Raw genomic sequence first — 22,253 nt, 5'->3', positions numbered from 1 at the left:
TACTTGCAGCCATTGCTACACCAACGAGGTGATCTCTATGATAGGCACGGTTTTAGTAAGACAGCAAGTTGTAGATAGCTAACCATGAGACACATGCCTCTCTGGTTGAGACTGAGCTCGCTCTTGTGATTGGGCTCCAATGGTCGAGGTGAGTCACAACTGCAATGACAGAGGTTTGTGCTGAATTAATTAGCACAGAGGCGTAACTAGCACTAGATGGAGAAGGCATAGTACACATATCGGACACGAAGTCGCGTCTGGCGAGCAGCTCGCATTCACTTGCATCAGTGCGGTACAACAAAGATGATGAAGAAGGATTGGAGCTTTGAAGGTAGTCAGAAAAGTTACAAAATTAATACGTGCAAAACTTAACCTGTATAAACGCACATGCATGGATAATTTTACATTTCTGCATGAGAAAGACATGTCAATTTTCAGTACGACATGGTTTGATTTGTCAAATTTGATGCTCCTTAATGCATTTTAAGTGAAAATTACAGGTTTATTCATTATAATTGCCGATTTTTAACGTTACGTGCAACTGACTAGCAAACTATAAGTGTGTGATTGCTTGCTTCCAAAATAAGGATATGTAATCATTTTGTATAAGGTAGTACCAATTAGTCGTTATATTGCAGTAACTTAAAGAGTTTTGAGAGATTCAACTCGCTGTTACTCCATAAGAATGGTCATGTTGACAAATTTGATCCAAGGTTGAACAGAGCTTAAACATTTCAAAAACTTGAGCATGGAACAAGCTAGGGTAAATGCCCCAAGGCCAGCCGAGCCTATCGTAGGTGCCGTCCCGAGGAGGAAGTACCTTAATTTGGGGCGCGCGCGACGCTGCGGTACCCCGAGCTCGAGACGCCGCCGCACCGGTAGCTCGACCCGCGACGAGGCATGGCGGCGGCGGCGGAAGCGGAGCGGCGGCGGCGGAAGGTAAAGCTCCTGCTGACAAACATATTAGGCACAAATGGGCAACCTTCAAGCAACTCCATGTTCCATTTTTTTTGTCAGATAACCCCATGTACCACCTTCCCAATAGAAAAAGTACTGTTCAACCTCCCCTGTTGGGCCCAATATTTCACTTTTGGGTTGCCAAGGAACATCTACATGGTAATTGTTATCGGTCTACTTGATCCGGCTATCGAAGCCCAATAACTACAAATGGGCCTTTCTGCTCATGCAATTTCGGCCCTTTTCTAATGAAACACAGATCCTATGATTGGCAAATAAAAATACACGGAGATTGTACATAAAAGTTGTTTTTATTTATTTTGAATTATAGGGTTCCAATTTTTGAAACCGCTCATGCCCAATATGAAAATCCTTGATCGCTCCATACCCACATGGATAACGGTATTTTTAAAAATTCATAAAGTGGATTTGAAATTTAAAACATATCCTAATAATTCCTTGATTTAATCTATCAACTTGCAAGATCTTGGAGCCAAAGAGCTTGTATTAGTCTCATGAAAATAATACTCGATAAACCCGTCGTTAACAAGAAATGAAGGTTTATCGCTCGTAGAGGATGCCATGTGGGACCCATGAGACAAGAGCGTCCCTCAACGTTTCAAAGAAAAAGGCAAGTAGCCCGAAAATAGGGGTAAAAAATAAATCCTACAAAGGAAACATTTATAGTTCATAGAGGTCGACATGTGGGACCGATCTGCACACCGCATCCTCATCATTTCGAAGTCGGCAGGGATCGAAGAAAAAGGCAAATAGCCGTAAATTAGGGGTCAAAAATAAATCCAAAAAGGAAACTTTTATTCTTAATAGAGGATGACATGTGGGACCGACCTGCCAAGCAATCGTCCTCATCGTTTCAAAGGCCAGCAGGGATCAAAAGAAAAAGGCAAATAGCCGTAAATTAGGGTAAAAATAAATCCAACAAAGGAAAGGTTTATTGTTCATAGAGGCCGACATGTGGGACCCATGAGCCACGGCGACCTCAATTTCAAAGGCGGCATATGATCGAAAAGAAAAAGGCAAGTTAGCAAAAATCGTGGTAAAAAATCTAAGAAATGAAACTTTATTGTACAAGTCCCATGAGCCAACGACCTTACTCAACGTTTCATGGCGTGCATGAGATAGAAAGAAAAAGGAAAGTGACCAAATATCAGAGCAAAAAATAATCCAAGAAAAGAAACTTTTATTGTACATAGAGGATGACATATGGGTCCCACTTATACAAGCTCTTTCGCTCCAAGATCTTGCAAGTTGATTGTACATAGAGGATGACATGCGGGCCCCTTGTGTCAGCAGCTTACTCAACGTTTCCAAGGCGGCAGGGATCAAAAGAAAAAGGAAGTAGCCAGAAATTAGCGGTCAAAATAACTCCAAGGAAGGAAACTTTTATTGTTCATAGAGTATGACATGCGGGACCCATGCGCTAGCACCTTCCTCAACGTTTCAAAGGGGCATGAGATCGAAAGAAAAAGACAAGTGACCAAATATCGTGAGCCAAAAATAATCCAAGAAAAGAAACTTTATTGTACATAAAAGATGACATGCGGGTCCCATTTTGCAGACAGCGGTGTCAACGTTTCAAATGCGGCTTGAGATCAAAAGAAAAAGAGTAGCCGTAAATTAGGGGTAAAAAAAACTCCTGTAAAAGAAAGTTGATTGTACATAGAGGATGACATGCGGGTCCCATGACCCAAAGACCTTACTCAACGTTTCAGAGGCGGCATGAGATCGAAAGAAAAAGGAAAGAGACCAAATACCAGGAGCAAAAAATAATCCAAGAAAAAGAAACTTTTATTGTACATAGAGGATAACATATGGGTCCCACTTAAAGATCTTGCAAGTTGATTGTACATAGAGGATGACATGCGGGCCCCTTGTGTCAGCAGCTTAATCAACGTTTCCAAGGCGGCAGGGGATCAAAAGAAAAAGGAAACAGCCAAAAATAAGAGGGTGAAAAAATCCAAAAAAAGAAACTTTTATAGTATCGAGGATGACATGTGGGTCCCATGAGCCAGCAGCCTTCCTCAACGTTTCGTAGGTCGCATGAGATCGAAAGAAAAAGGCAAGTGACCAAAAATAAGGGGTAAAAAAATCCAAGAAAAGAGACTTGATTGTACATAGAGGATGACATGCGGGTCCCACCAGCCGACAGCCTTACTAACGTTTCCAAGGCGGCATGGGATGAAAAGAAAAAGGAAATAGCCAAAGATCGAGGGTGAAAAAAATCCAAGAAAAGAAACTTTTGTAGTACATAGAGGATGACATGCGGGTCCCATGTGGCCACAGTGTTCCTCAACGTTTTCAAGAGGCGGCATGAGATCGAAAGAAAAAGGCAAGTGACCAAATATCAAGAGCCAAAAATAATCCAAGAAAAGAAACTTGATTGTACATAGAGGATGACATGCGGGTCCCATTGTGCGGCAGTTGGTCCCAACGTTTCAAATGCGGCTTGAGATCAAAAGAAAATGAAAGTAGCCGAAATTAGGAGGTCAAAAAAAACTCCAAGAAAGGAAAGCTTTATCGTTCATACAGCCGACATGTGGGACCTATGAGGTAGCAGCTTACTAAACGTTTCAAAGGCGGCAGGGGATCAAAAGAAAAGGAAATAGCCAAAAATCGTAGGGTGAAAAAAACTCCAAGAAATCAAACTTTTATTGTACATAGAGGATGACATGCGGGTCCCATGAGTCGCCAGAGCTTCCTCAACGTTTCAAACGTGGCATGAGATCGAAAGAAAAAGGCAAGTGACCAAATATCCGGAGCCAAAAATAATCCAAGAAAAGAAACTTTATTGTACATAGAGGATGACATGCGGGTCCCATTTTGCAAGAGGTCTCAACGTTTCCAGCGCACAGACCAAAAGAAAAATGAAGTAGCCGTAAATCGTGGGGTGAAAAAAATCCAAGAAAAGAAAGATTTCAATTGGGCCGCATCCGGACATCTGGGCCTTCGAACTATCCTTCTGGGCCTTTTGACTCGTACAATTTCAGCCCACTCCATAACATGAAAGTTCGGATTTTTCTCAAAAAAAAAACAGGAAAGTCCTATGCTTCGCCAAAACAAAAAACAAGGAGATTCAAGATATAAGTTATGTAAAAATAAAGATTTAATTTATCCGTTTGCAATAGCTCGCAGCGAAATACACTGTTTATTGTCTGCAAAATAATCAAGATATCACATGTTTCTTGTACGGGGAGGCTGGACCCATGAGCCAGCAGCGTCGTCAACGTTTCAAAGGCGGCAGGGGATCGAAAATAAAATAAAAAACAAATATCAGTTGGTAAAAAAATCCAAGAAAAGAAAACATTTATCGTTCTGAGAGGATGACATGCGGGACCGATGAGGCAGCAGCATCCTCAACGTTTCCCAGGCGGCAGGGGATCAAAAGAAAAAAAGGAAATAGCCATAAATTAATTAGGGGTTCAAAATAAATCCAGCAAAGGAAAGTTTTATTGTTCATAGAGGATGACATGTGGGACCGACTCTGCCAACAGCGTCCTCATCGTTTCAAAGGGGGCAGGAGATCAAAAGAAAAAGGCAAATAGCCGTAAATTAGGGTAAAAATAACTCCAAGAAAGGAAACTTTTATTGTTCGTAGAGGATGACATGCGGGACCCATGAGCCAGCACCTTACTTAACGTTTCAAAGGCGGCATGAGATCGAAAGAAAAAGGCAAGTGACAAAATATCAGGAGCCCAAGATAATCCAAGAAAAGAAACTTTATTTACATAGAGGATGACATGCGGGTCCCATTTTGCAAGCAGCTGGTCCCAACGTTTCAAATGCGGCTTGAGATCAAAAGAAAAAGAAAGTAGCCGTAAATTAGGGGGTCAAAAAAAATCCAAGAAAATAAAGTTGATGGACATAGAGGATGACATGCGGGTCCCATGAGCTAGCAAGCTTTACTCAACGTTTCCAAGGCGGCAGGGGATCAAAAGAAAAAGGAAATAGCCAAAAATCGAGGGTGAAAAAAACAAAGAAAATGAACTTTTATAGTACATAGAGGATGACATGCGGGTCCCATGAGCCAGCAGGTTCCTCAACGTTTCAAACGTGGCATGGGATCGAAAGAAAAAGGCAAGTGACCAAATATCAAGAGCCAAAAATAATCCAAGAAAAGAAATTTTATTGTACGTAGAGGATGACATGCGGGTCCCATTTTGCAGATAGCTGTCTCAACGTTTCCAAGGCGGTACGTAACCAAAAGAAAAATGAAGTAGCCGTAAATCGTGGGGTGAAAAAATCCAAGAAGAAAGATTTCAATTGGGCCGCATCCGGACATCCGGGCCTTCGAACTATCCTCGCTAGGCCTTTTGACTCGTACAATTTCAGCCCACTCCAAAAACAGGAAAGTTCCGAATTTTCTAAAAAACAGGAAAGTCCTATGCTTCGCAAAGACAAAAAAACAAGGAGATTCAACATATAAGTTTGTTTATGTAAAAATAAAGATTTAATTATCCGTTTGAAATAGCTCGTAGCGCAATACATTGTTTATTGTCTCGCAAAATAATCAAGATATCATATGTTTCTTGTACTGGGAGGCCGACATCGGGGACCCATGAGCCAACAACGTACGTCAACGTTTTAAAGGCTAGCAGGGATGGAAAGAAAAAATAAACCAAAAATCTGTTGGTAAAAAATCCAAGAAAAGAAACATTTTCGTTCCGAGAGGATGACATGCGGGACCCATGAGGCAAAGACCATCCTCGCCGTTTATTGTTCATAGAGGTTGACATGTGGGACCCGTGAGCCGACGGCGTCCTCAACGTTTTAAAGGTCAGCAGTGATCGAAAGAAAAATAAGCCAAAAATCGTTTGGTCAACAAAATCCAAGAAAATAAACATTTACCGTTCCGAGAGGATGACATGCGGGACCCATGAGGCAACAAAGATCCTCAACGATTCCAAGGCTGGCAGGGAAATATCCGTAAATTAATTAGGGGTTCAAAATAAATCCATCAAAGGAAACTTTTATTGTTCATAGAGGATGACATGTGGGACCGACCCGCCAACAGCGTCCTCATCGTTTCGCAGGGGGCAGGAGATCAAAAGAAAAAGGCAAATAGCCGTAAATTAGGGTAAAAAATAACTCCAAGAAAGGAAACTTTTATTGTTCGTAGAGGATGACATGCGGGACCCATGAGCCAACAGCCTTACTCAACGTTTCAAAGGCGGCATGAGATCGAAAGAAAAAGGCAAGTGACAAAATATCAGGAGCCAAAGATAATCCAAGAAAAGAAACTTTATTGTACGTAGAGGATGACATGCGGGTCCCATTTAGCAGCAGCGGTCTCAACGTTTCAAATGCGGCTTGAGATCAAAAAAAAAAGTTGATTGTACATAGAGGATGACATGCGGGTCCGATGAGTCAGCAGCTTACCCAACGTTTCCAAGGCGGCAGGGGATCAAAAGAAAAAGGAAATAGCCAAAAATCAGAGGGTGAAAAAAAATAAAGAAAATAAACTTTTATAGCACATAGAGGATGACATGCGGGTCCCATGAGCCAGCAGGTTCCTCAACGTTTCAAACGTGGCATGAGATCGAAAGAAAAAGGCAAGTGACCAAATATGAGGAGCCAAAAATAATTCAAGAAAAGAAAGTTTTATAGTACATAGAGGATGACATGCGGGTCTCATTTAGCAGCAGCGGTATCACCGTTTGAGAGGCGGCAGGGGATCAAAAGAAAAAGTTTGCCAAAAATCAGAGGGTGAAAAAACCAAGAAAATGAACTTTTATAGTACATAGAGGATGACATGCGGGTCCCATGAGCCTGCAGGTTCCTCAACGTTTCAAACGTGGCATGAGATCGAAAGAAAAAGGCAAGTGACAAAATATCAGGAGCCAAAAATAATTCAAGAAAAGAAAGTTTTATAGTACATAGAGGATGACATGCGGGTCCCATTTAGCAGCAGCGGTATCACCGTTTGAGAGGCGGCAGGGGATCGAAAGAAAAAGGTAAGTGACCAAATATGAGGTGGCAAAAATAATTCAAGAAAAGAAAGTTTTATAGTACATAGAGGATGACATGCGGGTCCCAAGCTAGCAGCAGCGGTATCACCGTTTGAGAGGCGGCAGGGATCGAAAGAAAAGGCAAGTGACCAAATTTGAGGTGCCAAAAAAAACTCCAAGAAAAGAAAGTTTTATAGTACATAGAGCATGACATGCGGGTCCCATTTAGCAGCAGCGGTATCACCGTTTGAGAGGCGGCAGGGGATCGAAAGAAAAAGGTAAGTGACCAAATATGAGGTGCCAAAAATAATTCAAGAAAAGAAAGTTTTATAGTACATAGAGGATGACATGCGGGTCCCGAGTTAGCAGCAACGGTATCACCGTTTGAGAGGCGGCAGGGATCGAAAGAAAAAGGCAAGTGACCAAATTTGAGGTGCCAAAAAAAACTCCAAGAAAAGAAAGTTGATTGCACATAGAGGATGACATGCGGGTCCCATTTAGCAAGCAGCGGTCTCAACGTTTCCAAGGCGGCAAGGGATCAAAAGAAAAAGGATGTAGCCGTAAATCGGGGGTCAAAAAAAATCCAAGAATAGAAAGAATTTTGGTTCATAGAGGATGACATGCGGGACACATGATCCCGCATCGTAAACGGCTCGATTGGAGAACGTTGAACGAGATGGCGCGATCGAGAAAAAAACAATGCCGTAGAGGCTGCCATCCGGGCCCTACATCCCTCGGCGGTGCGGATTTGCGTTGACTCGGCCGGCGAACCCGAGATTTCGAGATGCACCACGTCCCGGCCACCATACGCGACGTTTTGGCCGCTTTCGTCGGGCTAGGTGGCCTCAAAAACGAGAAAAAAAAAGTTTTGACATGCACCACGGAGGGACCAAAATCGTCGGCCATGGTACACCATCAACCACGGCGCGACTTCAACTTCGTCGGCCATGGCAACTTTTCTTGTAGTGACAATATGATCAAGGAGAGTGAAAGCTCTAAGCTTGGGGATGCCCCGGTGGTTTACCCCTACATATTTTAAGAAGACTCAAGCGTCTAAGCTTGGGGATGCCCAAGACATCCCCTTCTTCATCGACAACATTATCGAGTTCCTCCCCCGAAACTATATTTTTATTCCATCACATCTTATGTACTTTGCTTGGAGCGTCGGTTTGTTTTTGTTTTTGTTTTGTTTGAATAAAATGGATCCTAGCATTCATTGTGTGGGAGAGAGACATGCTCCGTCTGTTGCATATGGACAAATATGTCCTTAGGCTTTACTCATAGTATTCATGGCGAAGGTTCAATCTTCTTCGTTAAATTGTTATATGGTTGGAATTGGGAAATGCTACATGTAGTAATTCTAAAATGTCTTGAATAATTTGATACTTGGCAATTGTTGTGCTCATGTTTAAGCTCTTGCATCATATACTTTGCACCCATTAATGAAGAAACACCTAGAGCTTGCTAAATTTGGTTTGCATATTTGGTCTCTCTAAAGTCTAGATAATTTCTAGTATTGAGTTTGAACAACAAGGAAGACGGTGTAGAGTCTTATAATGTTTACAATATGTCTTTTATGTGAGTTTTGCTGCACCTGGTTCATCCTTGTGTTTGTTTCAAATAACCTTGCTAGCCTAAACCTTGTATCGAGAGGGAATACTTCTCATGCATCCAAAATACTTGAGCCAACCACTATGCCAATTGTGTCCACCATACCTACCTACTACATGGTATTTCTCCGCCATTCCAAAGTAAATTGCTTGAGTGCTACCTTTAAAATTTCCATTCTTTACCTTTGCACTATATAGCTCATGGGACAAATAGCTTAAAAACTATTGTGGTATTGAATATGTACTTATGCACTTTATCTCTTATTAAGTTGCTTGTTGTGCGATAACCATGTTTTCTGGGGACGCCATCAACTACTCTTTGTTGAATATCATGTGAGTTGATATGCATGTCCGTCTTGTCTGAAGTAAGGGAGATCTACCACTTTAATGGTTAGAGCATGCATATTGTTAGAGAAGAACATTGGGCCGCTAACTAAAGCCATGAATCATGGTGGAAGTTTCAGCTTTGGACATATATCCTCAATCTCATATGAGAACACTAATTGTTGCTACATGCTTATGCATTAAAGAGGAGTCCATTATCTCGTTGTCCATGTTGTCCCTGTATGGATGTCTAAGTTGAGAATAATCAAAAGCGAGAAATCCAAAATGCGAGCTTTCTCCTTAGACCTTTGTACATGCGGCATGGAGGTACCCCTTTGTGACACTTGGTTAAAACATGTGTATTGCGATGATCCCGTAGTCCAAGCTAATTAGGACAAGGTGCGGGCACTATTAGTATACTATGCATGAGGCTTGCAACTTGTAAGATATAATTTACATGATACATATGCTTTATTACTACCGTTGACAAAATTGTTTCTTGTTTTCAAAATAAAAGCTCTAGCACAAATATAGCAATCGATGCTTTCCTCTCGCGAAGGACCTTTCTTTTACTTTTATGTTGAGTCAGCTTCACCTATTTCCCTCCACCTCAAGAAGCAAACACTTGTGTGAACTGTGCATTGATTCCTACATACTTGCATATTGCACTTGTTATATTACTCTATGTTGACAATTATCCATGAGATATACATGTTATAAGTTGAAAGCAACCGCTGAAACTTAATCTTCCTTTGTGTTGCTTCAATACCTTTACTTTGATTTATTGCTTTATGAGTTAACTCTTATGCAAGACTTATTGATGCTTGTCTTTAAGTACTATTCATGAAAAGTCTTTGCTTTATGATTCATTTGTTTACTCATGTCATTACCATTGTTTTGATCGCTGCATTCATTACATATGTTTACAATAGTATGATCAAGGTTATGATGGCATGTCACTCCGTAAATTATCTTTGTTATCGTTTACCTCGCTCGGACGAGCAGGAACTAAGCTTGGGGATGCCGATAAGTCTCCGACGTATCGATAATTTCTTATGTTCCATGCCACATTATTGATGATATCTACATGTTTTATACACATTATATGTCGTATTTATGCATTTTCCCGCACTAACCTATTAACGAGATGCCGAAGAGCCGCTTGTCGTTTTCGCTGTTTTTGGTTTCGTAAATCCTAGTAAGGAAGTATTCTCGGAATTGGACGAAATCAACGCCCCGGGTCCTATTTTGCCACGAAGCTTCCAGAAGTCCGAGGAGTAAACGAAGTGGGGCCACGAGGCGACGACATGCCAGGGCGGCACGGCCCAGGTGCTGGCCGCGCGGCCCTGTTGTGTGGGTCCCTCGTGACCCTCCCGAGGTTGCCCTTCCGCCTACTTAAAGCCTTCGTCGCGAAACCCCCAGTACCGAGAGCCACGATATGGAAAACCTTACTGAGACGCCGCCGCTGCCAATCCCATCTCGGGGGATTCTCGGAGATCACCTCCGCACCTCGCCGGAGAGGGGAATCATCCTCCGGAGGACTCTTCACCGCCATGGTCGCCTCCGGAGTGATGAGTGAGTAGTTCACCCCCGGACTATGGGTCCATAGCAAGTAGCTAGATGGTTGTCTTCTCCTCATGTGCTTCATTGTCGGATCTTGTGAGCTGCCTAACATGATCAAGATCATCTATCCGTAATTCTATATGTTGTGTTTGTCGGGATCCGATGGATAGAGAATACTATGTTATGTTGATTATCAATCTATTACCTATGTGTTGTTTATGATCTTGCATGCTCTTCGTTATTAGTAGAGGCTCGGCCAAGTTTTTACTCTTAACTCCAAGAGGGAGTATTTATGCTCGATAGTGGGTTCATGCCTCCATTAAATCTGGGACAAGGATGGAAAGTTCTAAGGTTGTGGATGTGATGTTGCCACTAGGGATAAAACATTGATGCTATGTCCGAGGATGTAGTTATTGATTACATTACGCACCATACTTAATGCAATTGTCCGTTGTTTTGCAACTTAATACTGGAAGGGGTTCGGATGATAACCTCGAAGGTGGACTTTTTAGGCATAGATGCATGCCGGATAGCGGTCTATGTACTTTGTCGTAATGCCCAATTAAATCTCACAATATTCATCATATCATATATGTGCATTGTCATGCTCTCTTTATTTGTCAATTGCCCGACCGTAATTTGTTCACCCAACATGCTATTTATCTTATGGGAGAGACACCTCTAGTGAACTCGTGGACCCCGGTCCTATTCTTTACATCGAATACAATCTATCGCAATACTTGTTCTACCGTTTTCCGCAAACAATCATCATCCACACTATACATCTAATCCTTTGTTACAGCAAGCTTCGGTGAGATTGACAACCTCACTCGTTTCGTTGGGGCAAAGTACTTTGGTTGTGTTGTGCAGGTTCCACGTTGGCGCCGGAATCCCCGGTGTTGCGCCGCACTACATCTCGCCGCCATCAACCTTCAACGTGCTTCTTGGCTCCTCCTGGTTCGATAAACCTTGGTTTCTTTCTGAGGGAAAACTTGCCGCTGTACGCATCACACCTTCCTCTTGGGGTTCCCAACGGACGCGTGCTGTACGCGTATCAGACCCCACCAGTCATAAACTGTGGGTGTGTTCTGCCCGGGTACATCTAATAGATTTCGTTTTTAATTCAAATCCAACAATTACTGAAACTTTGCAAATATTTATAAAATACATTACAACTCAGAAAAATCCAAATGAGATATCAAAATGATCCTAAAAATTAAATCTATCCAATAAAAATATAATATGGAATTTTTTATTTTAATAAAAATTCAAATTATTTAATACTTATTAATTAAGCCTTTTCTTTAATTCTTAACTGAATTAAAAATTCAACAATTAGGAAAAACTTTCCAAACTAAATAAAAACCATTAAGTAAATAAAGAAAACATTAAAACTACTTCTCTTTATTTGTATTTGGTTAAATCCTTATTAGAGGGATTTCAAACCTTGATTAATAATTACCTTAATTATTAAAATCTCTAAAAATAATAAAATGCCAAACCCAATATCATTTTTTATTTCAAAGTTATTTATAACTTCAACTTTTTAATGAAATTATTAACCTAAGAACTATATGGTAATTAGGAAACCCTAAATCCTTATTGAATGATATTACAACTTTATCATTTCATGTGAATCCTAAAACCCTAATACCATTAGGAATCTAGCTCCATTAATTCATATGAACCCTAAATTGCTTCTAACCCTAACCCTAGGTTAGAACATGTGATCATGATACTTTCTTTTGACTCATAGAACAATAATAGCAATTAAATACTTGCCATGTCCACATAAAATGTAGGAGCCCTATCACTAAGAATTTAGCATTCCATGTGTTCATCTTAATCAAACCTAGATGATCAAATAGGATCAACCAAGTCTAAAACATAGATCCTATTACCAAAGCCATCACCCTTATTGATCACTATTTAGCATCACACCATTGTGATGAACTCTAATAGCAACGGTCGCTGGAGCGGATGATGAGGTTTCCATCCGGGCGAGTTTAGCCGAAAGCCCGTCGGAAGCTTCGCTTTGGTGGCTGCTGGTGCCTGGTTCGGAGAGATACTCTTCGCTAGACATGCAAGTCTAAAGGTACCGGATTCTACCCAAAAACAGGTTTCCCAAGATCTAGCCCCGCGCGAAGATCTAAGAATAAGAGAAAAACCAAGAGAAAAAGGGAAGGTAAATCCCCAGCCGACCAAAGAACAAGAAGGCAAAAAGGAGCAAGCAAAGAGGCATTGGGGCTAACCTGAGGCGGCGCAAGATGCTGAGGACGACGGTCGACGGAGGTGCGGCGGACTCACGGTCGCCGACGAGGTCTGGCGCAGAAGAAGAACGGAGGTCGCCGAGGTGCGCCCGGTGCAGCAGCGGCGGAGGCTCGGCGGAGAATCTCTGCGCGGCAGAACTCAGCGGGGTCGCTGCGGAGATTCGCCGGAGGAAAAGGCTCTGACGACGAACGGCGGCGGCGAGAGCGCAACGGGCGGAGAGCTTGGAGCGCGTGAAGAGGTTGTAAGTGCGAAGAAGAGAGCAGAAGGAACCGCTCCCCCTTAAATAGGGAGGAGAAGTAGTGGGCTGGCAACCGCTGGGCCGCAGCGGTTCGGTTCGTGGGCCGCCACGTGGCGCGACGATACACGCGCGGAACACAGAATGCCACAGGAAGGCCACAAGGATCCGAAACGGCAGCGAAGATCCGGTGCAGCGTCATAAATGCTAGCGCAGAAGCCGAAGGGAAGTGACCCCTGACACTGCAGCGTCAGGCACAGTGCGCATGTCACTGACAGGCACTGTACCCGAGAAATTCTCGACCTCACCGAGGAGAGTTTAATAACAAAGATGCTAGAATGGCTCGGTGAGAAAAGACATAAGTTCAGCAAAAAGCCGAAAGGATTAAACTGGTTACCGGAAGGTTTAAACCGGTACCTTGAGTAATGGGAACCTGGCATGGTCCGTTGGATAGGATCCACCGGACTACACCAGCTTCGGGGACTAATGTTGGGGGGATGAACCCCGGTATGCCAAAGGCATGCCAAACCGGATGGTTTGAGCCATCAAGATACCGGTTTAAATATTATTCTGGACTGTAAAGCTAAGCTTTTGGCTAAGTGAATCTATGCCGGTATCCCAGGAGGGGTATACCGGAACCGGCTAAGAAGGTACCGGAGTACCGGTACAGGCAACACTGTAGCACGTCGGCAAGACTGGTCAAAGATTCTCTCAAGAGCTAGAGGACAAAGATGAGCGAAGCACTTCAACTTTGAACGAAGCTCTGGCGCTAAAGCAGATGATGATGTAAAAGGTACCGGAGGACGTGAGCCTCCCTGTTTAAAGAGATACCGGTAACGCCGGTAGCTAAAGAAGCTTTGTAAAGTAGTTTGTCTAGTCAAAGATGCCATTAGGGTTTCTTAGGGTTTCTTCCCCTTTAAGCCACCTTCTCCCCTATATAAGGAGAGGGGGCATACCCCATCGCGGGCATAAGCTACGTTGTATCCAGAAACCTGTAACCACTTATGGTCAATGAATAGAAAGATCTGAAGAGGAAATAGCTCTTGTGTTCATCTTCTTCTACCTCTGGCCAAGGCCAAGTTCTTGAGTAATCCATCCGGAAACCTCCCCATCCTTACCAAAACCCTCACCCGAATCCTCTAGCGCACATCCGGCCCCAAATTAAGCCATCCCATGGCATCTGTCTGTTCACCACGACGACAAATGGAAAGAAATACGAGAAAAGAAAGAAAAGGAGAAGCTAGGCGGGTCGTGGGGTGTGTAACACCCCATACGGACCGACTCGGTCTATGTATAGGAGCACCCTAAATCCCTAGGGGTGTTGCGTGCCGAGCTGGTCGGCATGGACCAGGCGCCGCACACCCCTAGGCAGATGTTTGGGTCGGCCGAGTCGTTCCTCTCACATTTTTTTATTGTTTTTTCATTTTTTGTTTTCTCTTTTGCCTTTCTGTATTTTCTTTTTATGTTTTTTTTAAAGCTGAAATATTTTTAAATCCGATTTTTTAATAATCAGAAATTTTGACTTTTTTAGAATTTTTAAACTCCAAAATTTTCAAAAATTTGATTTTTTAATATAAATATTTTCAAAACTTAAACATTTTTTGTTTGTACATTTTTTCAATTTGTTTTCTTCGAAATTAGTACATTTTTTAATATGAACATATTTTTAATTGAACAATTTTTGAATACAAACAATTTTTATATTTTGAACATTTTTTTAACTGTGAACACTTTTCTAATTTGAACATTTCTTGCATTTCAAAGTATTTCGAATTAGAACTATTTTTCGAATTTGTACTTTTTCGAATTCGAACAAAGAAATAAACAGAAAAAAAGGAAAAAAAAAAGAAAACATGAAACATGAAACAGAAAAACAAGCAAAATTGAAAGAGAAATCAGAAAAAAAAAACGAAAAGCCCAATACCCAATCAAGGTGTGCGGTGCCTAGCGTCGGTGTACAAGATTGGCCTAAATCTGCTCCTTTGGTTACAACATGGCCCGTTTGTTGCAGGTATTGGTGTTGTCCCGCGCCTCGTTTGAGTCGTTGTCCCTACGGTGTGTTGTTGGTAGCTTCAGGGCTTGTTTGGTTACTCGAATCCCGGCGGGTTCCCGGCCTTTTCCCGGGGAGATTTTCCCCCTAGTCCGGAGGTCGGGAATAGAATCCCGGTGTTTTGCTCCTGTTTCAGTCTATTCCCGGCCGGGAAACTTTTCCCGGGGAATTTCGGGCCCAACAGCCAAACGAGCCCTCATGGGCTCGAGCTCGTGATAGCTGGGCAGCGGCCTCAGAATTTGGACCACGCTGGTGTCTTTTCGGCAGGCACCATCACGATGGTGATGGTCTTGTTCTTTGGTCATGTGGATGGCAAGGAGCAGACATCGGGGGACTATTGGTGATGGCGCTTTGGCAATGGCATCTCCCACATGGCGCTTTGGCGCTTGGGGTCAGTCTCGAGTGGTCCGAAAGTAGGTGTGTGCGAAGGTTTTTTCTAAATGAAAGCTCCGCGCCTCGACGCCAACAACGACGATTCCTATGGGTGGCATAACCCTCTGGGGGGCACCGTTGTGGGCACCTTCTTTGCATTAGGGCTCCGAGTGAAACCCCTTAACCTTTGGCCTCGTCGACGGCGGCGTGGTGCGTCATTACCCTTTTGGGGCGTCATCGTTGAGCTCCTTTCCCCTTGGTCACGTTCTGCTGTCGCCGGTGCCAAGTTCTAATTTTTCTTATTCTTTGTTTTTTTCCGATCTACCATGTAAGTGGATTTACTCATCACTTTGTATTGGTTCGGCTATATAAGACATAACGAAAGACTCCCTCGGGGAGGGAGTAGGAAGTATACCTGGGCATAGTTCGGGCCAGGCTGGGCTTCGGGGCAGGCCTAACAAAGCCCGACACAAAAAACCCAGGCCCAGGCCCGGCCTAGCCCAACCATTGGGTCTAGAATTTCAGCCCAAACCCGACCCATCACAATAAATACCCATCGGGCTTCGAGCCTCGGGCCGGGCATCTTCCTTATTTGACACATTTCTCAAGCCCAGGTCCGGCTCAGCGCAACCATTGGGCATAAATCTTCGGCCCAAGCCCGGCCCACAGGCATGCTTGGGCTGGCCCAAGCCCAGGAATTTCGGGCCGGTCGGGCTTCCCATGGCCAGGAGGAAGCAACTTGGCTGGTACTGTGTACACGCCCGAAACAAGTCTATGCACATGTCTCGTAGTCCCTTCCACGTGTTTTTCCATTTGTTAAGTAAGTAGGGTCAATTTCACGTGTTGCGAGACTTCAACGCCCTTGTGGTTCGCTTTGCAGTTTTGCACCCACATGCTCACCATTTTGGCAGCCGGCGTGGATTCATGGCTCGGAGAGAGTCGTACACATGGTTTGACCATAAGAACCGCTACATACGTATGCAAGGGAAGTTCGCGACGCAGTTTTATCCAGTTAACCCCCATATATTGCTGAGATCACCGGCAGATTTGCTCGTAAAGCGATCCAAACCAACCACGAAACACGTATCAGTATTTGGAGTGGCGAACATTGGCATGTCACTACACAGCAGCTAGCCACGACCAGAAAAATAAAAAGCACACTAACAGAATTTAGAAAATCGAACAACATTTTGTTGCGAGTGCCCGTGTAGACGTGTCAGCGGCAGCTTGGCTGCCGAGCAATCTCTCTTTCATCGCCCACAAAAATTCGGACACGTTCCATGGTGTCAAAATGACAGCTCCAGCTCCAGGATACAAAATTGAGCTGTGTAAATGTGAAATTGTTCAGGAACGAGCGCTCGATCGAGTCCTCAGAAATTTGGCGGTCAGGGAAGCGTGGAGCTCATGTATTTTCGCCGATCATTCTGGAGAAATTTCACCTGCTGGTGGCTGCTGAGTGCTGAGTGCTGACCGTTGCCTCCTAGCCGGGACAGTTCTGACGCAGACCGCGCAAGAGGACAGGACGAGAGCCTCCCGGAGTCACAGCTCGTGTGTGACGGAATATGCCTCGCTTTCATGGCTAAGTTCGGTGTTTTTGATTCTTGCAGCCAGGTCCTCCTATTTTGGAGTTTGATGTTTCACTCTAGGGTAGCTGTTTACTATTACCTCCCTTCCGAAATGTTAAAAGGGCTTACATTTCAAGATGGAGGTAGTATTAGATATATAGTCGGTATAAAATCATCCAGAAAACCAACCTAAGGTTGGATGGTTAGGAGGGTGGTTATACCCCAGCCCACCACAGTTTAAATCTCAGGTTTAACATTTGTGTGTCTCATAAAGGCGGAATATTCATTTAGTGGGAGGTGACGTTCCCGTCGACAACGAGGCGCATATGGTGACTTCATCAATTCCAAGATTCAATTCGCCAGCTCAATCTTTCGAGGTGCTCATAGAGATAGGGTGTGTGTGTGCATTCATAGGGGTGGGAGTGTGCGCGTGTATGTGAGCTCATGCGTTTGTACTATGTTTGTCAAAAAAAAATCATCCAAAAAATGAGTAATATAATGAACAACATCATCTGGGAGAAGAGCCACCACACTAACCATATTGCATTTTTTAAGCCCATCGCTGTCAATGTCAGCAAACCATTTCCTCCGATTCACATCGCTTATTTCCTTAGTAGTCTTATAGCAGTCTTAGATTTTTTGCATTTTGATGAGCCTTGTTTTAAGGAATTCATGAAATAATCCATTCATATCTCAGTTGATTCTTATCAATGAAAGAAGTTCCAAAATAACGATTGCCACAAATAAACATGAAAGGCTCACTGGAGAGCGTTGAATGGTAAAAACTAGGCTGGATAATCCAGTTACCGCCGTATCATGTTTAGGGAGGGCTAATAATCAATGTGTTACATTTTTGCTGCAAATCGCGCGCTTCAACTTGAGGATCACAATCCACGAAATTCACAATTACTATCATGCCTACTCCTTTCAATCCTTTGATTGAGTCTATTTCAACCGCTTTCCACATGTCGGCGGATAATTGGCAAAGATCGCATCACCTTCTAGCGTTTTATGCATGGCACATGTGGGTTTGACAACTAAGAAACAATGAAAAATAATTGTTTAACATGAAAAGGACAAAGAATATAGTAGAACATCTGATCCGATTTAATTGTTCGAACTTGAGGCAAACACTTGCCTAAACTGCGACAACTAAACCGGATCGAAGGGGGTATTTTACTTGTTTCTCTTGATTCAAAATTTAGTTTGCCAAATCATTTCATATTACGGGAAGGAGAGAATAGTGGTTAAAGTCATTTTGTCCAAAAGATCTTGGTATCTATAACCTTTGGTCCAATTTTCTTTTTGACAATATGCACCCCTCAAAGTTTATGTGGTCAAAGCATTAAACTTTTGACCGAAATTGTCCAACATATGTTTCTTTGGACTTGACTTGTAAAACCTTTCTGTTTGTGAATACTCAGTAACCAGAGGGTTACTTTCTCCAAATCTCAACAGGACAAAACGCGAGGTCGAGGGATAAGGTGATCACAAGGGAAGTGGATCCCCCATTCCAAACCCAGCCCAGCTATCCCCATTGCGTTCCTAGTCGCGGGCACTTGGCGTCGTCCGCCCACTCAGCTCAGCTCCACACGCCCCGCGACGATGGCGACCATGACCACGCAGCTCCGGTCCGCGCTCCTCTCGGCCGCCGCCTCCTCCTCCTCCTCCCCGCGCCGCGGCGGCCGGCGCGCGCCCTCCTCCGTCCGCTGCGACGCCTCCCCGCCCGCGGCGTCCGCGTCGGCCTCGCTCGACCCCGACTTCGACAAGAAGGCCTTCCGCCACAACCTCACCCGCAGCGACAACTACAACCGCAAGGGATTCGGCCACAAGAAGGAGACCCTGGAGCTCATGAGCCAGGAGTACACCAGTAAGCGCCACCAAACCAGTAGCTTAAATTTCTTGCGATTTCATCGTCCTGAAACGTTCTCTAATCGACGGGGGAGGAATTTGCGTGCAGGCGATGTGATCAAGACGCTCAAGGAGAACGGGAACGAGTACACCTGGGGCCCCGTGACGGTGAAGCTGGCCGAGGCCTACGGCTTCTGCTGGGGCGTCGAGCGCGCCGTGCAGATCGCATACGAGGCGCGCAAGCAGTTCCCCGAGGAGCGCATCTGGATCACAAACGAGATCATCCACAACCCCACCGTCAACAAGGTACTGAAATGTTCAACCCAACTAAGTTCGTGTCACTGTTTGGCATCAGCTCGTGGGGATAAGTGCCCTGTTCATGGATGACTTCTTGGAAAAATCTGATTTTTCTGCACGCCAAAGGATAAATTATGGAGCGGTTTCATGATGCCCGCACAATTTTAGTGTGCATTTAATGTGTTTTAAGCAAAGTCAGTGATAGGAAGTAGAATTCTAGCAAGTGTTCGTACTGAACAATCGCTAAAGGTTCCTTTCTGCTTTAGCTACTCAAGTAGTCAGTACTCAAACAGTTAACTTGTGTTTTTGTATACATGTTGTGAGCAAAGCACAAGGAGAGGAAAGAAAAAAAAACAGCTTCATCATGCCTAACTGTGTTCATTTCGGGTCATGTCTGTTCGTTGGCTCTAGATTCTTCATGTGCTAAATTTCCTGTGGTTTTTCATGCAGAGATTGGAGGACATGGGCGTCAAAGATATTCCTGTTAACGCTGGCATTAAGGACTTTGATGTTATTGAACAAGGTGATGTTGTCGTCTTGCCTGCCTTTGGAGCTGCTGTGGACGAGATGTACACACTGAACGAGAAGAATGTGCAGATCGTTGATACAACATGCCCTTGGGTTTCAAAGGTATCTTTTCCTTTCGAAACCAGCTTGCTCTTTCAAGAGTCAAAACGTATGTCAGGCTAATGATTTGTGTAACTTCTTATAGGTGTGGAACATGGTTGAAAAGCATAAGAAGGGCGACTATACCTCTATTATTCATGGAAAATATTCCCATGAAGAGACTGTTGCCACTGCTTCTTTTGCAGGGAAGTATGTCATCGTGAAGAATATGGGCGAGGTACGTGTAGTGGTTTTATATTTTGCTGTTGTTTTGAATCCATTGTATGACCTAAGACAAAATGATTATATCAATTGAAACAGGCAATGTACGTATGTGATTATATACTTGGTGGTCAACTTGATGGATCTAGCTCAACAAGAGAGGAGTTTCTTGAGGTACAGATTTTTTTCCCCTCGAATTGTCTTTTCAACACCATGTTGGGAATAAATGCTGATGTTTAATGGAACTGTTTGCCCACTCTTGCAGAAATTCAAGAACGCTATTTCTCCAGAATTCGATCCTGATCTTGACTTGGAAAAAGTTGGTATTGCAAATCAAACAACAATGCTTAAAGGAGAAACTGAAGAAATTGGTGTGTTTTACTAACAGATTTTAATACCTTTATGGTCATGTGATTTTGTCAGTACAAATTTGGTACTAATTCCAATTTTGACTATAATGCTTTATGATTGACAGGAAAACTTGTTGAGAAGACTATGTTGCGTAAGTTCGGAGTTGAGAATGCCAATGACCACTTCGTTGCTTTCAACACCATTTGTGATGCCACACAGGTAATTTTTCTTTTGACCATATCCATTATTTGACAGAGATTTTGCACAACATGACTGCATGGTGCATGCTATCACTAATCACTTTACCACCACGTATGATATGTCCGACGAGATTAAAGGAGCATTCTTGTCATATGACATTCTTTAATTTGTGTTGTCAACCTAAAAACATAGATCTTTAAGGATGGTGGGACAGTTGCACATTATTCACATTGTAGTTGCATAGTAAAAGGAAATATAGGGTTAATGATTGCTGTGACAGTCATTTATGTCCCCAATGCAATCCAGGTGGGTGGTTATGCCCCATGAAATTAAATCACTGCAGCTTTCTTGAATGGAGCATAATCGTTTTTATCGTGAAAACCTCTTACACTTGTATGCTGGGTGTATTTTACTGTGTTTTTGTGTCTACAAAAAATGCTTCCTTAGGAGTTGGGACAGAGTCATTTACTCACTTGAACATATGCAATATTGATGACACTGTCAATTTCATATCTCAGGAAAGACAAGATGCAATGTATCAACTGGTGAAGGACAAAGTTGATCTAATTCTAGTTGTTGGGGGATGGAACTCCAGTAACACCTCTCATTTGCAAGAGATTGGGGAGCTCAGTGGAATCCCATCCTACTGGATTGACAGTGAAGTAAGGATTGGACCAGGAAACAGGATCAGCTACAAGCTAAACGTACTTTCTGATACCTCTAGATATTTGTTTCATTCTGAATTAATTAGTCTATTATATTTAGAAAATGGTACTGAATCTTATTGATAGAAGAGGTTTAGCAACAATTCACAGAGATTTTTTAAATTTTTTATTTACAACCGAACGAGACAATTTAACTGAAATGTGAACTGTTTCACAGCATGGTGAGCTTATCGAGGCAGAGAACTGGCTACCACAAGGGCCTATCACAATTGGAGTTACTTCTGGTGCATCAACTCCGGACAAGGTAATGTAGTTCACCCACTTTTGGTCCTTCTTTTGCACGTAGACTGCACTGACCCATATACACATCAGATAAGCTGAAAACTGCATAACCATAGTGCTTACTTTAATTTCTTCTTGTTCAGGTTGTTGAGGATGCGCTACACAGGGTATTTGAGATCAAGCGCCAAGAACTTTTGCAGGTTGCATAAATTTTCAGCAAAATTGGTCAGGGGATAATAGATTATGGCCCAGCAAAGGTTGGTGGAACCATCGCACATCCTATTCTTGTACAGTAGCGAAGAATGTAATGATATAGGCACATACTGTCGGGAGCATATCTGTGCTGGGTTACATGTATGTTGTGATCACCTGTACCACAAACAGTTGTATACTTGTATCAGCTGTTATAACTCTTCGCCCCGCAAAAAAGGCTTTTATAGGCTGCGTAGATATCACCATGGCAGTTAGTTTGTTGCTGGATAGAGTTGAAATGCAGGATTCCTGCATATAAAGTGCAATAAATGCAGTGTTTGTGTATCTTAAATGTCAGTTCAATCCTCCGTCATATGAAATTTGTTGTACTAATACAATTTCACTTTTCTTTCTCTGTATATCCTTTTCCTATGATCGGTATGTTACATTCTTATGCTACTCCATCATCTGTTGTGACTTTGTTACTTTTGTAACTATGAGCAAACTATGATATAAGATATTTATTGTTGAAGTTCAACATCGGATAATATGGGCTCTTTCTGTAGATTGAGAGCTTACATACTGAAGAAACTGCTGACCTGCTATCATTACTTTTACCTTAATGGATTAAGAAAACAGGTACTCTTAATGAAGTTGTTAAAAATATCAATTT

The 22,253-nt window shown here is 43.0% G+C and overlaps 1 protein-coding gene across 1 annotated transcript; it reads left to right on the top strand.

Moving 5' to 3' along the window:
• The first annotated feature begins 18,426 nt into the window (after positions 1-18,426).
• Positions 18,427-21,925, top strand: LOC124704193 (4-hydroxy-3-methylbut-2-enyl diphosphate reductase, chloroplastic). The gene is made up of 10 exons (XM_047236431.1): positions 18,427-18,783; positions 18,874-19,070; positions 19,512-19,691; positions 19,774-19,905; positions 19,989-20,063; positions 20,155-20,260; positions 20,365-20,459; positions 20,960-21,145; positions 21,324-21,410; positions 21,532-21,925. Exons 1-10 carry the CDS (start codon positions 18,519-18,521, stop codon positions 21,595-21,597), a joined length of 1,389 nt encoding a protein of 462 aa, XP_047092387.1. The 5' UTR covers positions 18,427-18,518; the 3' UTR covers positions 21,598-21,925.
• The last annotated feature ends 328 nt before the right edge of the window (positions 21,926-22,253 follow it).

Source organism: Lolium rigidum, chromosome 3, assembly GCF_022539505.1.
Source record: "Lolium rigidum isolate FL_2022 chromosome 3, APGP_CSIRO_Lrig_0.1, whole genome shotgun sequence".
Lineage (NCBI taxonomy): Eukaryota > Viridiplantae > Streptophyta > Magnoliopsida > Poales > Poaceae > Lolium > Lolium rigidum.
This window is presented reverse-complemented; position numbering and strand designations above follow the sequence as displayed.